Raw genomic sequence first — 14,415 nt, 5'->3', positions numbered from 1 at the left:
CCCTTTAACTCGGTATCAAGGTCCCACACAATCAGAATCAAACCTACGCTGTAGCCGCTCCCACAAACAGATGCTCTGATCTATCTGAATGGGAGTTATTCTCCAGCTAAACTCGATGCTGCCCCAGCTTTCTTTGTAGACGTGCATTTGTCTTTCTATTTAATGATAGTGCCTTAAGGAATGTGCAAAGTCCTTGTAGAATTCAGAGGACAGGGAAAGTACTTCTTGCTGGGGGAGGAGGAGAGAGATGTTCAGGGAAAGATTCAGAGGATAAATTGTATTTTAATTGTGCCTTTACTCCAGCCTGGGCAACAGCGTGAGACTCCGTCTCAAAAAAAAAAAAAAAAAAAAAAAAAAAAAAGAAAAAGAATGTTATTAAGGGCCGGGCGCGGTGGCTCAAAGCCTGTAATCCCAGCACTTTGGGAGGCCGAGACGGGCGGATCACGAGGTCAGGAGATCGAGACCATCCTGGCTAACACAATGAAACCCCGTCTCTACTAAAAATACAAAAAAATTAGCCGGGCGAGGTGGCGGGCGCCTGTAGTCCCAGCTACTCGGGAGGCTGAGGCAGGAGAATGGCGTAAACCCGGGAGGCGGAGCTTGCAGTGAGCCGAGATAGCGCCACTGCACTCCAGCCTGGGTGACAGAGCGAGACTCCGTCTCAAAAAAAAAAAAAAAAAAAAAAAGAATGTTATTAAGTAAATTAAATGATCTCTGTATATAAATGAAGAAACTTAAAATGTGTTTTATCTCCCTTTGAAATAGAATATAACTTTGAAATAAAAAATGCTAAACAAATTACAACTTAGAATATTGTAATAATTCGAGCTCAGGAATTTTACTCTGCACTCTCATTTTATTAAAAATTCTTTTCTTATGAAAAAACAGGTAATCCATTACTAAGCTTTACCTCTCTTAATGTACATTCTAAGATTAAATTTGTTTCAATATAGGCATCTTTGACAGATTTACACATTCTGGTCCTTGGTCAGTGGACTCAAATTGACTAATTTACATGCTACCTATCATTTCCCCCCGCCAACCAATTTTTTTTTGTTAACAAGCTATTTGTGAGATGATTAGTAGAGGTTAGGAACAAAGTCTATGACAAAAGAAACCCATGAACCTGTTTCCCTAAGACAAAGGACTAATTTTTTCTTAGGCTATCTTACTTCTATAAAAATTATTGATAATTTTCACTGGTAATTTTATCACACTGAAATAATAAGGTCCATTATATGGTCCATTATATGGTTTCTTTCTTTTTTTTTTTTCTTTTTTTTTTTGAGACAGAGTTTCGCTCTTCTTGGCCAGGCTGGAGTGCAATTGCGTGATCTCAGTTCATAGCAAACTCTGCCTCCTGGATTCAAGCGATTCTCCTGCCTCACCCTCCCGAGTAGCTGGGATTACAGGCATGCGCCACCATGCCTGGCTAATTTTGTATTTTTAGTAGAGACAGGGTTTCTCCACGTTGGTCAGGCTGGTCTCGAACGCCCAACCTCAGGTGATATGCCCACCTCGGCCTCCCAAAGTGCTGGGATTACAGGCATGAGCCACTGCGCCCGGCCTATTATATGGTTTCTAAAGATGACCTGGCTACTTTACATAGCTAGCTCAAGGCTCTATTCAAATCCAGCTCATCTCTCCAGTGTAGGATTCATCTTAGCTTGAGCTGCTAAGGCAGTATACCATCATGGTTAAATCAAGTTTTCTGGAGTCAGGTTTAAACTCCAGCAAGACCATGTAGAAGCTGTCTGACTTTGGCTGAGGTAGCTAACTTTTGTTTCAGTTTTACCACCTATCAAATGCGGGTGATGATCATTGCACCCATCTCATAAAACTATTGTGAAGAATTGAGTGTCTACATCTATACATAAGTATCCTCTCTTACACAGTATATAATAGAATGTATAATATGATATGTAATATATTACATGAGAGAGACCATTTAGAATCATACCTGGCACATAATAAGAGGTTTATAATAATCATATTATTACTATTAGGTATAATTTGCCTGTTAAGGCCCAAATACCTTAATTGAAACAGAAAAGAGTGCTTAGTAAATTTGTTTATTATATTTTTGTTTCCTTATCTGTTCCTAAAGCTAAACAATCAAAAAACATTTTATATTTCCCAAATATATTTGGATTCTGTCCTGATTTAATCTCAAACCACCAGTCCAAGTTCAGTGAAAACTTTTATTGGTGGCATCTTGATTCAGCCTGAGGATAGAGCGGCTTGTTCAGCTTGGCTCACCATGGGGTAACGTGTAAATTGCACTGGACCTAAGAAGCTGTCATGGGATGTTTAAATCTATCCTCTTTCTTCAATAAATGATTTGTATCTAATTACAAATGCTTATGAGATTTTTAAATATTTGAACTGACAGTCTGAATTGATCAAATTAACAAAAAATCTGTCAAAATCCAACTACATTTTGTGTTAAAGACAGAAAAGAAGGCAGGGTGCTTATCAGTCACTGAACTCTGGAATCATTAGTTCCACTTTGCATTCTATTTGTGTTTATCTTTGTAATCTCATGCTTTGGGCCTAAAACAATAGTCATTGAACCTTTGGTTCACTGAATCTCAAAGCTGAGAGGGACTCCAGGGGCATCTAGTTCTACTCCTCCTTTCACAAATGAGGAAACTGAGATTCATTATGTTTAAATGACTTACATAATCCACATGGGTATGATTCTATTTGAGTTTAAAGAGTGAAATCTTAACAAGATGATAACTTGTTATTTTAGTCATTAACAAGCTCTGGGTTTCCTATGATTGGATGTTAAAAGAATTGCCAAGGTCTTTTGTCGATGCTTTGCTCTTTGAAACCTATTGAAAATACATAAAGAATATCATATCTGGAAATTTGTGTTCACTATAATTTATTTTTTCGTGTTTTTCATGTGCAAGCAGACTTGCATCAAGAGCTGCTAAAGGATTTCTCTTCATCATTTAAGTGCAATCTAGCAGCAACTACTACATCTGATAAACTGCAAAACACAGAATATAGGATTCTTGAAGCTACTGTCAGGTACTCCTTTAATTATATTTCTTTGGATTAAATTGAAATGAAACTTCAGCTACGCTTGCAATTAAAGAAGTTGAAACTTCAATGTATTTCCTTTTCCATTCACACCCTGCCTGAAAGTGATGTATTTTAGCTTCTGAATATTCCATGCTTCCAACCTCTGCCTCCCTATATACACACACACACACACACACACACACACAGAGAGAGAGAGAGAGAGAGAGAAACTTGAATATACGTATGGAATCTCTCAAAGTTTTTTTCTACCAAATGGAGCCAAAGAATCACTAGGCTTGAATGATATATATGACACATGGTCAAATATTTATCATGATAAAATAATTTATCCTACAACTCTAAAGTATTTCTTTATCTTGGCTTCTTTTCCTTTCTTAAAAAAGATCTCTAAGTGCCCAAAAGGCTAAACTTACCATATAGAATTTCACTGTAACAAATACTACTATATTATACTTCAAACTTGTATTTTATTTTGAGACAGGGTCTCACTCTGTCACCCAGGTTAGAGTGCCGTGGCACTATCATGGCTCACTGCAGCCTCAACCTCCCTGGGCTCAGGCGATCCTCCCACCTCAGCCTCCCAAGTAGCTGAGACTACAGGTGTATGGCATCATGCTGGCTGTTTTTTTTTTTTTTCGTATTTTTGTACGGACCAGATTTTACCATGTTGCTCAGGCTGGTCTCCAACTCCTGGGCTCAAGTGATGCTCCTCCCTCGGCCTCCCAGAGTGCTGGGATTACAAGCATGAGGCGCTGCACTCAGTCCAAACTTGTTTTCTTATAAAAGCACTTTGTAACAAAGATTGGGTCAAAAATCACTAAACAGATTTCAAGGAGGCAGGACTTAAGACTTGAAAGAAACAGGTATCCAGCTTCCCTATTGAGAGTGAATGATTGAGAAGAGCTTTGGTCCTAATAATGGAAAGATGCAGTCTCTCTCCCTTCTCCCATCCCACATTAAATCATCATCATCATCACCGTCTTCCCAGCTAAGGAACTCATCCTTGCCTGCTCTTTGTTCTGTTTATTTCGAAGCTGGGTTGGCTTTCCTCGGAGGACGGGTTGGCATTTTAAAGGTGGGAGTGAATTACTGAAGAATCGTCCACAGTTGATTGACACCTGCCTCTGCACTGCTGTTCAGCCTCTCCTCCCTCCCCCACTCTCTGCTCTCTCCTGCTCTGTCACAATGCTGAGGGCATAGTCAGCACTGTCACGGGGTTTAACTTTTATTTCTGCATTCCTGTCCACTCACGCCTCTCTTTGTAGAGATGAAACCTGCAGAGCTGGAATCGTGGATTCACTTGAACGTGGAAAGCAGCATGACTCAGCCCTCCCAGCCTGCAGAATGCGGGTTGGGACTGCCATGATCCCCCAACACGATTTCCCCTAGTTTCTTTTATCCCTTGTCATCTTTTATTAGCAGAGCTGATTTTATTTTTAAAAACCCATGAAACAAAACTAAAAACCAAACCAAAATTGTTCTACTGTGAAGGGAGGGCATGCGCAATGAAGTATTTTCCCAGGCGAGGTGAGAGTTTCTGCTCATTCACCCTCACGCTGTCTTCTTGTGGCTAGAAGCACATGTTTGCAAGTTGGGAGGCTAGGGTCAGGAATACAGTCAGCTTGTGACCACAGAGTAGGAAATAGCAGCTGGCTGTCACTACGAAATAGTACATCCATGGTCTCACTGGCACATGCATTAAACCAACAGAGTTAAACGCTCCTCATCAGTTATATCCAGCCTTTGTGAGTTCAGCGGCACCCATGACTCTTCATTCTGGATGGTTTGGCTCTTAGGCCAGTATTGGAGCAGATTGTGAAGTGGGAGCCAAGTGAGTTTGGCAGAACCTAAGACCGAGGTCAAATGATCATAAGAATTATTCAGACCTCAAATATGACACTTAGGCCAAAGGGAAGACTTTCTAAGAGGAGAATTTCTTCCTCCACATAGATGATGGGGTCTGAATGAACCGAATTAAAATACAGCCAGTTTTGAAGCACCCATGGGTGCGCGTCTACGATTTTTATGTGGCCATTCACAAACCACTGGATAGGTAATGCTGTACTAAAAGGAATTTAAGCCTGTCAGGTTAATTACACAATATTAGGTACGAAAACAAACAGTGCAACACAAAACATAGCTACATCATTATTTGCAGTAAATGTTAACTCTAAATAAGTGCAACCTGTCTGTAAATGCTTGCTATAAACTAATTAAAAAAATAAAATTTGATGGATAAACATGAAAAAAAAATTCTCACCGAGAATTTTTTTTTTAAATATCAGCACTCATTTAGAGTTTGGGATTTGTGAAAGAAAGCTTTAAAAGGAGCAAACCTGATTGGCTGTGGCTGTTGCTGCGAAGGGGACACTTGTTGCAGGAGTTGTTGCTGCAGAGACAGTGGCGGACGTAGCGCTGTGCATCATGGGTACTTTCAGGAGGGGAACCATGGGAGCAATGAACAGGAGGGTGTAGCATTATGGTAATAGAAGTGGTATTTTGGCATGGTGAATATCAGAGCAGCAAGCCATCATGGGTTAAACCAGCAGATGGCATGCAATCACAATGCAAAGCAAGGAAGCATGGGAGAGAAATAAAAAAGGGAAAATAGCTTATTACAAGTACAATTAAAGGAAGTTTTAAAACATAATCAGTGATTCCCAGAAAGGCCAAAGCAGATTACTTTGGTTGATGTATTTATAAACATTTTACTTCTAACAATAGATCCATTCCCAATTCAGAGTATACGGTGTATGTAATAATGGTTGTTTCTAAAATTGTGAAAGGTGATGTCTGATGAAGCAAGAATATGTGATCATCACTTTTAATCATAAATTCTGAGACATCCAAGTCTCCATATGGAGGCCTAATTTGGGATAGGATGTTCTTTGGAATTATGGTGAAATTGAATTTTTTTTTTCAATTTGGAACTGCTTACATGAAATGGAATTGCTGTGGGTTGTGGTTTATTTGAATCAATAAACGATGGAGCAAACATCATAGCCTTGATGCAAATTCTAACACAGTTACTCTGAAATAGCCAGACAAAATTTGCAATGTTTCTTTTTCTTGACTCTAAATAGATCTAATCCACATGTCTTAAAGACAGACGTTTGTACCAAGGCATTCATGTGTGTGAAGACAACTATCTGCTATTAAAATTGAATGGCTAAGGGAATGCTGAGGTCCAGAAAAATCATGCCAAATAAATCAACACTTAAAATTAGAAAAGATAATTAAGTTAAGAAGCTCAGACATTCAGTTTCAAAATACATCCATTTATAATTTGTAAAAAATGAATACTTCTGGGAAACTCTGATTGCTCTAACACACAGCAAAGAGGAGATAAAGGCACACCACTATGAAACTTTCAAACATTGATGAAATTAGCCTGCCTCGCTGATAGAGTAAGCTCTGTTCCTTACGCTATACCATATAAACTATAAAGAGAAACAAAACACAAATCATTAAAAAGCAGACTCGTACTTGTGGCTTTATGTTTTTGTAGTGATTGTTCTAGCACAAGAGGTCACATTAAAACCGTCATTTTCTTAAATATACAAGTACATTTTTAAAAACCTATATGTTAACTCTAAAGCCAAATAAGCCTTCAAATCTACTATTTCCTGTAGCATTTCTACCATCTCTGAAATAAATTTCAAGCAAGTGAAGGTATTGTACATCATATAAAAGACAAATAAAAAAGGTTGAAACCTACCAATACTGGTAGCGGGTGTCATGCACAAAACTGACCCTGATGTCATGCAATGGTGGGTGGAAAAAGTGAATAAAGGGAAAGAAACAGGTTAGCGGTTTAGAGTTAACATTCAAAGTGAGATTGAAGCACAACCAGAAATAAGTAGGGTTAGTTAACACAGTCTTTTAGGGCCATTCACATTGTCAGTACAGACACAAATATATCAGACTTATTTTAAGCCAATATTATTCCAAGCTCACTCCTTAGACCACTGTCCACACTTTCTATTCATATGCATCGACATGATTCTAATAAGAATGACATGTGATAATGCTGTGGTGTCCTTCCTCTAAAACCTCAAAGTATTTTACAGACATTATCAAGTTAATCCTCCAAGGTAGGAAGCAGGTATTTTACAGATGAAAAATCTGAGGCATAGTAACTCCTCCAAGGTCATGCATGGTGTGGGTCAAGGGGAAGGGTAGAAATAGAATTCTCTTCCTAAATCCAGGTCATCTTTTATATTCACTAGAATACACTGAACTTCCTGCATTAAAAGTTTACTTGTTTGTTTGACTGTAAATGTTTTGTGTCAACAATGGTATGAAAATAAGAACAGTATTTAAGATTTAAGATATTCTCCAAATCAGAAACTTGCAGGGCAGGATGGGTGAATTTTAGATTACTGCTTGAAAGCCTAATCACCTAGGAAGACTGAGGTTCTTACAGGGAATGACCTGTATGAGCACATGGTCTTCTCTCTGTTGTAAGATTCATTGTGATAAAGGAGTAGTGCCTGGCAATAAAGCCTAAACACTGTAGAGGCAAAATAGTGCAGAGTTGCAGCTGAGTTAGGACCGGGGCTAAGGAATTTTGTCATGACTACTACAGGGTGATCCCTGAGGAGGATTTCTGGCAAAACTAGGAAATCTCAAGTTGGTGTCTGAGTGGGGAGGTAGGAGGTGGGAGGGGCGATTTCAACCCTTTCTTAGAAATAGCTGTCTTACTTGTGGTGGTCATAATTATCATACACGCATCAGGAAACTCTGACCATGAATATTATATTCATGCATGTTGTGGAGAACTGAAAGAAAACTGTATTGAAAGCTTTGGGGAATTATCTGCTACTGGTTCAGTTCCATGAAAAAAAAGTAATACATGGATTTAGATCATTGAAGACTGGGTGTCATGTAGGTGCCTGAGAAGTAGTTTCTTGTGAATATAGGAATGTCCTCTTAGAGTTTCAGAACTGACTTCTGAGATCTTAGTTGGAGAATTTGAGATGTGTAGATCTTTATTCTCTGTGGAGCTGTTCACGCTGGAGGGCAACTTTTTGCCTGAACTACATTTTGATCAAGCTAACATGACCTAGTCAGGAAAGGGGGCTATTTAACTGGGCTACAGCCATAGTCTTCAACAAATGTGGGCCAATACATCCAACTTAAACCTTTCTCCAGCCCTATTCTCTCATCTTCACAATCAAACTTCTGGAAATCTACCTGCACATAAATGTTTACTTCCCTATCCCTACTGAGTCTTCATTCCTCTTCAATTTGGCTTTCATTTGACCTCTGCACTTAAATTGTGAATGCCAATCACCAGGAAAATCCCATATTGCTGCAGCCAGCAGGAACTCTCCCATCCTCACCTCACTGTTCCTGATTCTTAGCAGCATTCAGCACTCTGCCCTTCCCTCCATCGGAAGCCACTGTCTTCCCTTAGATTTTTGATCACACACACACACACACACACACACACACACACACACACACTTTTCTTTCTGGCAAGTCCCTTTGTCTACTTTGCTGAACGACCTTCCTTCCCTGAACTCACTCTCTCTATGCTGGAGTTCCTCAGGACTCAGTCATGGATCCTTTTCATCTATGCTGCATTTCCTGTGGTGTATCGTTCACTTCGTGGGTTTGGATTCCAGGAGCTTCCATATTTGTGTATCCCACGCAGATTTCTTCTCAAAGTTCCAGGTCCTTTCCTCTAAATGCCCCCCTCACCTCTCTGCTTGGATGTCTCATAAGTGTATCAAATGGAACAGGACCGAACTTTGATCTTTTCACAGAAACTTTCTACACCTCGGTCTATGGCCACACCACCCTGAAAGCGCCTGATCTTATCTGATCTCAGAAGCTAAGCAGGGTCGGGCCTGGTTAGGACTTGGATGGGAGAGACTTTCTACACCTCAGGAGATACCTGATGGGCATCACCATCTAAGTAGAGCTCTAGTCTGAACTGAAAGTTAGGCCTGATACCCCTTCCCCTTGTGAACTTCCCAGGTCCAGCTCACCAATCAGCCAACGCAATCCTGCTTCTAGCATGCAGCTTGCAGTCATCTGTTTGTCCGTCACAACTGCCACATCTGAAGTCCTGGTCACCATTATCTCTAGGCTGGCCTATGTGATAACATCCTACGTGGTCTTCCTGCTTCCATTCTCGTCCCTCCTTAGTTCATTCTCCAGCTGCTGGCAGAGTAGATCTTTCCAAATGCGGCCTGGCCACTCCTCCGCTGGAAACCATTCAGTGGTTTCTCATTGCTTTTAGGATAAAGGTCCCCTGTGGTCTAGTCTCTGACTACCTCCCCAGGCCCTCCTACACCTCTCTTCCCTGGCACCATGATACAGACAGATTAATTTTCTTTTCTTTGAACTGAACACATTACACATTTGTCCTATTTTTGAGCTTCCCACAAGCTGTCCCCTTGGCCTAGAATAATCTTCACCTCACTTTTTTCATCTTCCAGATCTCAGGGTATATGTCACTTCTTTAGAAAATGCTCAGTTGTTATTTTACCTACCTCCCCATGCCATCAAGTCAGTTTCTATTTTTAATCTCACTGAACTCTACTTTTTCATTCATAGTACAGGTTGAGCATTCCAAGTCTGAAAATCTGAATCCAAAACGCTCTAAAATCCGAAACTTTTCAAGTGCTAACATGCCCCTCAAAGAAAATGCTTCTTGGAGCATTTCAGATTTCAGATTTTCAAATTTGGGGTGCTCAACTAGTTAATGTAATCCAAATATTCTAAAATCCGAAAAAAAAAAAAATCCAAAATCTGAAATATTTCTGGTCCCAAGCATTTTGGATCAAGGGGTACTCAACCTGTACTCATAAAAAAAATGGCTGAGCACGGTGGCTCACACCTGTAATCCAAAAACTTTGGGAGGCCGAGGCGGGTGGATCACCTGAGGTCAGGAGTTCAAGACCAGCCTGCCCAACATGGCGAAACCCCATCTTTACTAAAAATACAAAAATTAGCTGGGTGTGGTGGTGCGTGCCTGTAATCCCAGCTACTCAGGAGGCTGAGGCAGGAGAATCACTTGAACCCAGGAGGTGGAGGTTGCAGTGAGCAAAGATCGCACCACTGCACTCCAGCCTGGGCTACAGTGCAAGACTCCATCTCAAAATAAATAAATAAATAAATAAATAAATAAATAAATAAATAAATTCTAATTGTATTTTCTATGGATATTTGTTGAACATTGACCTTTCCCCCTTTCTTGTAAACTCTGGGAGAGCAGAGATCTTGTCTGTCTAGGTCTATGGGGCACATAGTAGGTGGTCAATGTGTTGAATGAATGTTCTCTGCCATTAGTAAGAAGTGTGCTGGGAGTGATTTGTTTCTAAAATTTAATAAAATACCCAGTTTGTGAGTTGCTCCGTTTTAGAGTCAACCATGGATGGATTCAAAGTTACACCTGGCCGGGTGCAGTGGCTCACGCCTGTAATCCCAGCACCTTGGAAGGCCGAGGCGGGTGGATCAAAAGGTCAAGGAGATCAAGAATGGTCTGGCCAAGATGGTAAAACCCTGTCTCTACGAAAAATACAAAAAAATTAGGCGGGTGCGATGGCAGATGCCTGTAACCTCAGCTACTCAGGAGGCTGAGGCAAGAGAATCGCTTGAACCTGGGAGGCGGAAGTTGCAGTGAGCCAAGATCACGCCACTGCACTCCAGCCTGGGTGACAGAGTAAGACTCTGTCTCCAAAAAAAAAAAAAAAAAAAAAAAAAAGTTACACCTATAAAAATGCCCTCTTATTTTTCTTTCATTCAAATGTGGAGCGGAGGGTCTCTTGGAGAGCTTTGCTGTGCCATGCATGTGAATACCAATGGTACTGCAAATAATCCACAGCTCCCACAGCTGCACTGGGCTAGGATCAGTCATGTCACTTTGGCTTCAGTCCTGGATGTGGCTGAAATCCTTAACCAAATTAATTCCATGAGCCTCTCTCTCTAAGTGGCCTAATAATGCTGTGAATATTGGAAATGCATAGCTTATGCATGTGTGGCTCCCTTACTCAATGCCACATCTCTGCCTTTCTATAACACTCCCATCCTCTACTCTCTGCATACACCCTGTATATACTTTATGTCATAGTTATGATGGACAATTTTCTATTCTTCAAGTACACTCTTCCCACGTCCCAAATGGGATGCTTTTCCCCCTCTGATAAAATCTTGCTTCTCTTTCAAACTCCTAGGCAAACTTCTCCTACTTCGGAAAGTCTTCTTTCTCCATATCCTTCGTAACCACCACCTGGTGCACATGCTGGAGGCATAATTCATTGTCCCCTCTCCTTCACTCTTGAATAGCTTTGCCCAGACCCTCAGGTACTGTTTCATCCTCTGCATAATATTTGGTTTTCACATCATTATGAACTCTTTTGTATTCTCATTACTGGCTCTGGAACCCAGAACATAGTACGGGTTCAAGGTATGTTTGCTGAATTGAATGGAATAAATTTTGTTGTGCTTATGCAGATATAGATGCCACTAAACACTGATCAATGTTTCACCAAGTCATGTGACAATCTGATGTAACATTTACACATTTCTCATCATTAGGCCATATCTGGACACTGTCCCCTGTTCTACTTATTCTGTACTTTCAATGTAATGAAATAAATCAAGGAAGGATTCTGTGGGTTGCCTTTGTTCTGATCAGTTGAAGCATTTCACTAAGGCACCAATTCTATGAACAAAGACTTCTCAAATGTTTTCTGCTTCAGTTGCACAAATATTTCAGCTGTCATATCTGTGAGCCAGAATTATCTGGGTAGTTCCGTTAATTATGTATTCCACTTTGCAGTGTAGACACAGCCTCAGTTTTTCCATCTGCAAAATGCAAATAACCATGCCTGCCACTGACAGAACTGCAACATCTTGAAGAATAATGAGATAATGTCTATAAGAACATTTACAGTAACTTAGAATAAACCTGTCAGAGAAATGCCAAGAATTATTATGCTGCTATTTTTGTAAGTGTGTGTGGTTTTGCCACTTTCCTAACATAGAAAAGAAAAAGTCTAACTACTTGGTTAAAATAATCCCAATCAAAAAAGAAAAAAAAAAAAAGAAAACTTCCACCCGCGGCAAATGTACTAGGGCATCAACTAGGGCAATAATGATCTTAGCATGGTTTGGGAGAAGACTCTCATATTTTGCATAACATTTTATATTAATATCTTTGCAAACTGGAGGCAGAATTCCCAAAATCCAAATTCACATTGTGTCAATGGGAGAATTTTAGTATCATATCAAAAGCTTTAACTATGAATGGTTTTTGATCAAGGGCAACCTTCAGGAAAACACAAAATACTTTTTTGTTTTATATTTATGTTTATGTAAAACATTTATAGAAAAATCAAAATCTGTTCATTTAAAAGTAGTGGGTCCTCTATGTACCAAGTTGTAAGAATTATTTTTGAACATCTTCACTTGATTTGCAGAGGTTTCAAATCAACAATGATGAACAATGAGTGATTATCATCTTTATCATTTTAGAAATAAAGTTGAAAATGTGGCTTATAAGAAAGAAAATCAGAAGCAAAACCTTGAGCTATAATGAACAATAAGATTCCTGGTACGGGTTTAAGTGGGTTAAAGATTATTTTAATTTCCTTTTAATAAAATTATTTTCTCTTTCCTCATTTAAGAGAAATGTGAAAATTCTTAGCAGTTGAAATACCATTTCAGAACACTAGATCCACATGTTTGTTCACTCTGATATTCATGTCTTGTAAGAAATGGAAACCCTTCTAGTCACTGTATTGGTGTGCCAGGACCCACTTTTTGGCTTCCAAAGCCCACTGTATTGAGGGTTGCCAGACACACTTAAGCTGTTCCTAAAGAATCCACCAGAGGGCGGAAGTACACAACCACAGCAGCCAATGCAGCCGCATGGGTCCTTCACGCAATACATTTCATCAACAAAAATCAGGTCATTGCATAAGGGATGTTGTTTATCCTTGCTTTGGAAATGTTTAAAAGGCTTCCAGGTGAAATATTTTAAACTGATGATTCTTTCAGTGATTTAACAAATCAGTCATTATTGGGTTGGAGAATTAAACATGTGCTGGAGGGCTTCCGGGTCTTTTGGCAGGCTTAGCACCAGAGCTCCATAGGTATTCCCAGGACATGGTAATGGCAGTAACATCCATTCTTCAGAAACAGGCTTCTCCTTTTACATTTTTCCCCTCGGTATATTCTTCCTTAATTTTTTTTTTTTTATCATAAAATATCTAGTGGCCAAGAGGTCTATAATGAGACACTTTGTAGAAACCACACAGGACATTAACGTAAGTTTACCTTCTAGTAATTATTTTACAAATGTGTTATCTCAAGTAGATTACATGTTAAAACACTGCTATGCTGTAACAGCACTGGGATGTCACTAATTAAAGCTGTAATAGGGCAAGAGTGAACCCCTAATAAATACTGCATTAGAGATTTCTTCTACAAGTCTGTGAATTTAAGATAGGTTCAAAACTAAAATAAGAAAAGTAAACACTGAAAAACCACTTTGCTCACATAATTTATATCTTAACTAAAATATGTATTGTTCACAGGTTACTAATCCATTTCAAAGTGTAGATTTTATACAAAGAATATCACAGAAATATTTTACCTCCCTCTGATGTTAACTCTGATAAGCTATGGGATTTAAGGAAATGGATAATAAGCTGGAAAAGTTCAAACTTATGGATTTGAATCAAAAACCTCTTTTTGTTAGAATTGTTATTCATTTACATTTACCTTCATTTCACTGTTGTGGGCTGAAGAATTTTGACTCACAAAGAACTGAATGGATGGTCTTCCCACCAGGGCTTACGTTATCCCCTGCTTCTAACATTGACTATAAGGTGAAAACCGAAGTCAATTACAGTGACTATCTTTGCATATGGTGTGCGTGTGTGTATCTGTGGTTAGAGATGTCGGTGCAAATAGGGGAGGGATGACATGCTTTATACTTTTGTTTTTTTACTTTTATCTGACTTTTTGGGGTCATTTATTCAAAAATTCACTTTTATCTGCTCTTTTCTTTTTTCAGGAGAACTCTGTGGTATGTGTATATAGAGGCAGGTCTGGGTGGTAGAATGTGATGTAAATGGAGTTGGTCACAGGGAAACTCAGTTCTTTTTCTCATTAGTTGTGGCACCTTGGAAAGTCACTTCTCATTTAGGGGGCCTCAGTTTTCTCATCTGTAAAACAATCATCTGGATGAGGAGATCACTAAGAGTCCTTTAAACTCTAAGATTCTATGACTATTACAATGGATCTTTTAGTGGAATCATAGTTAATGCACATGGTACGTAATAGTATCAGGCATTGGCTTAGACACTGAGGATAAGAGCTCTATATACTTGTGAACTTGGT

General features: G+C 39.4%; 2 protein-coding genes across 22 annotated transcripts in view; one reads left to right on the top strand and one right to left on the bottom strand.

Annotated features, from left to right (window-relative positions):
* MBNL2 (muscleblind like splicing regulator 2) overlaps window positions 1-14,415 on the bottom strand; it is a 397,414-nt gene that overhangs the window by 22,491 nt on the left and 360,508 nt on the right. For 7 of the 21 annotated variants that reach the window (XM_065533403.1, XM_074021293.1, XM_045376806.2 and 4 more), the window contains one exon: window positions 6,773-6,808. The exons of 5 other annotated variants lie outside the window; for them this stretch is intronic. In XM_065533403.1, coding sequence (XP_065389475.1) covers window positions 6,773-6,808 — 36 coding nt within the window. Of the gene's footprint in view, window positions 1-5,390; window positions 5,486-6,772; window positions 6,809-14,415 lie in introns of all 21 variants that reach the window. 9 more of the 21 variants (XM_074021290.1, XM_074021295.1, XM_045376807.2 and 6 more) reach the window with 2 other exon arrangements.
* LOC141408934 (uncharacterized) overlaps window positions 1-14,415 on the top strand; it is a 198,970-nt gene that overhangs the window by 60,865 nt on the left and 123,690 nt on the right. Inside the window, exon 4 of the mRNA XM_074021579.1 lies at window positions 2,922-3,039. The gene's annotated coding sequence lies outside the window, so the exon portion shown is untranslated. The remainder of the gene's footprint in view (window positions 1-2,921; window positions 3,040-14,415) is intronic.

This window comes from Macaca fascicularis, chromosome 17 (assembly GCF_037993035.2).
Source record: "Macaca fascicularis isolate 582-1 chromosome 17, T2T-MFA8v1.1".
Classification (NCBI taxonomy): Eukaryota; Metazoa; Chordata; class Mammalia; order Primates; family Cercopithecidae; genus Macaca; species Macaca fascicularis.
This window is presented reverse-complemented; position numbering and strand designations above follow the sequence as displayed.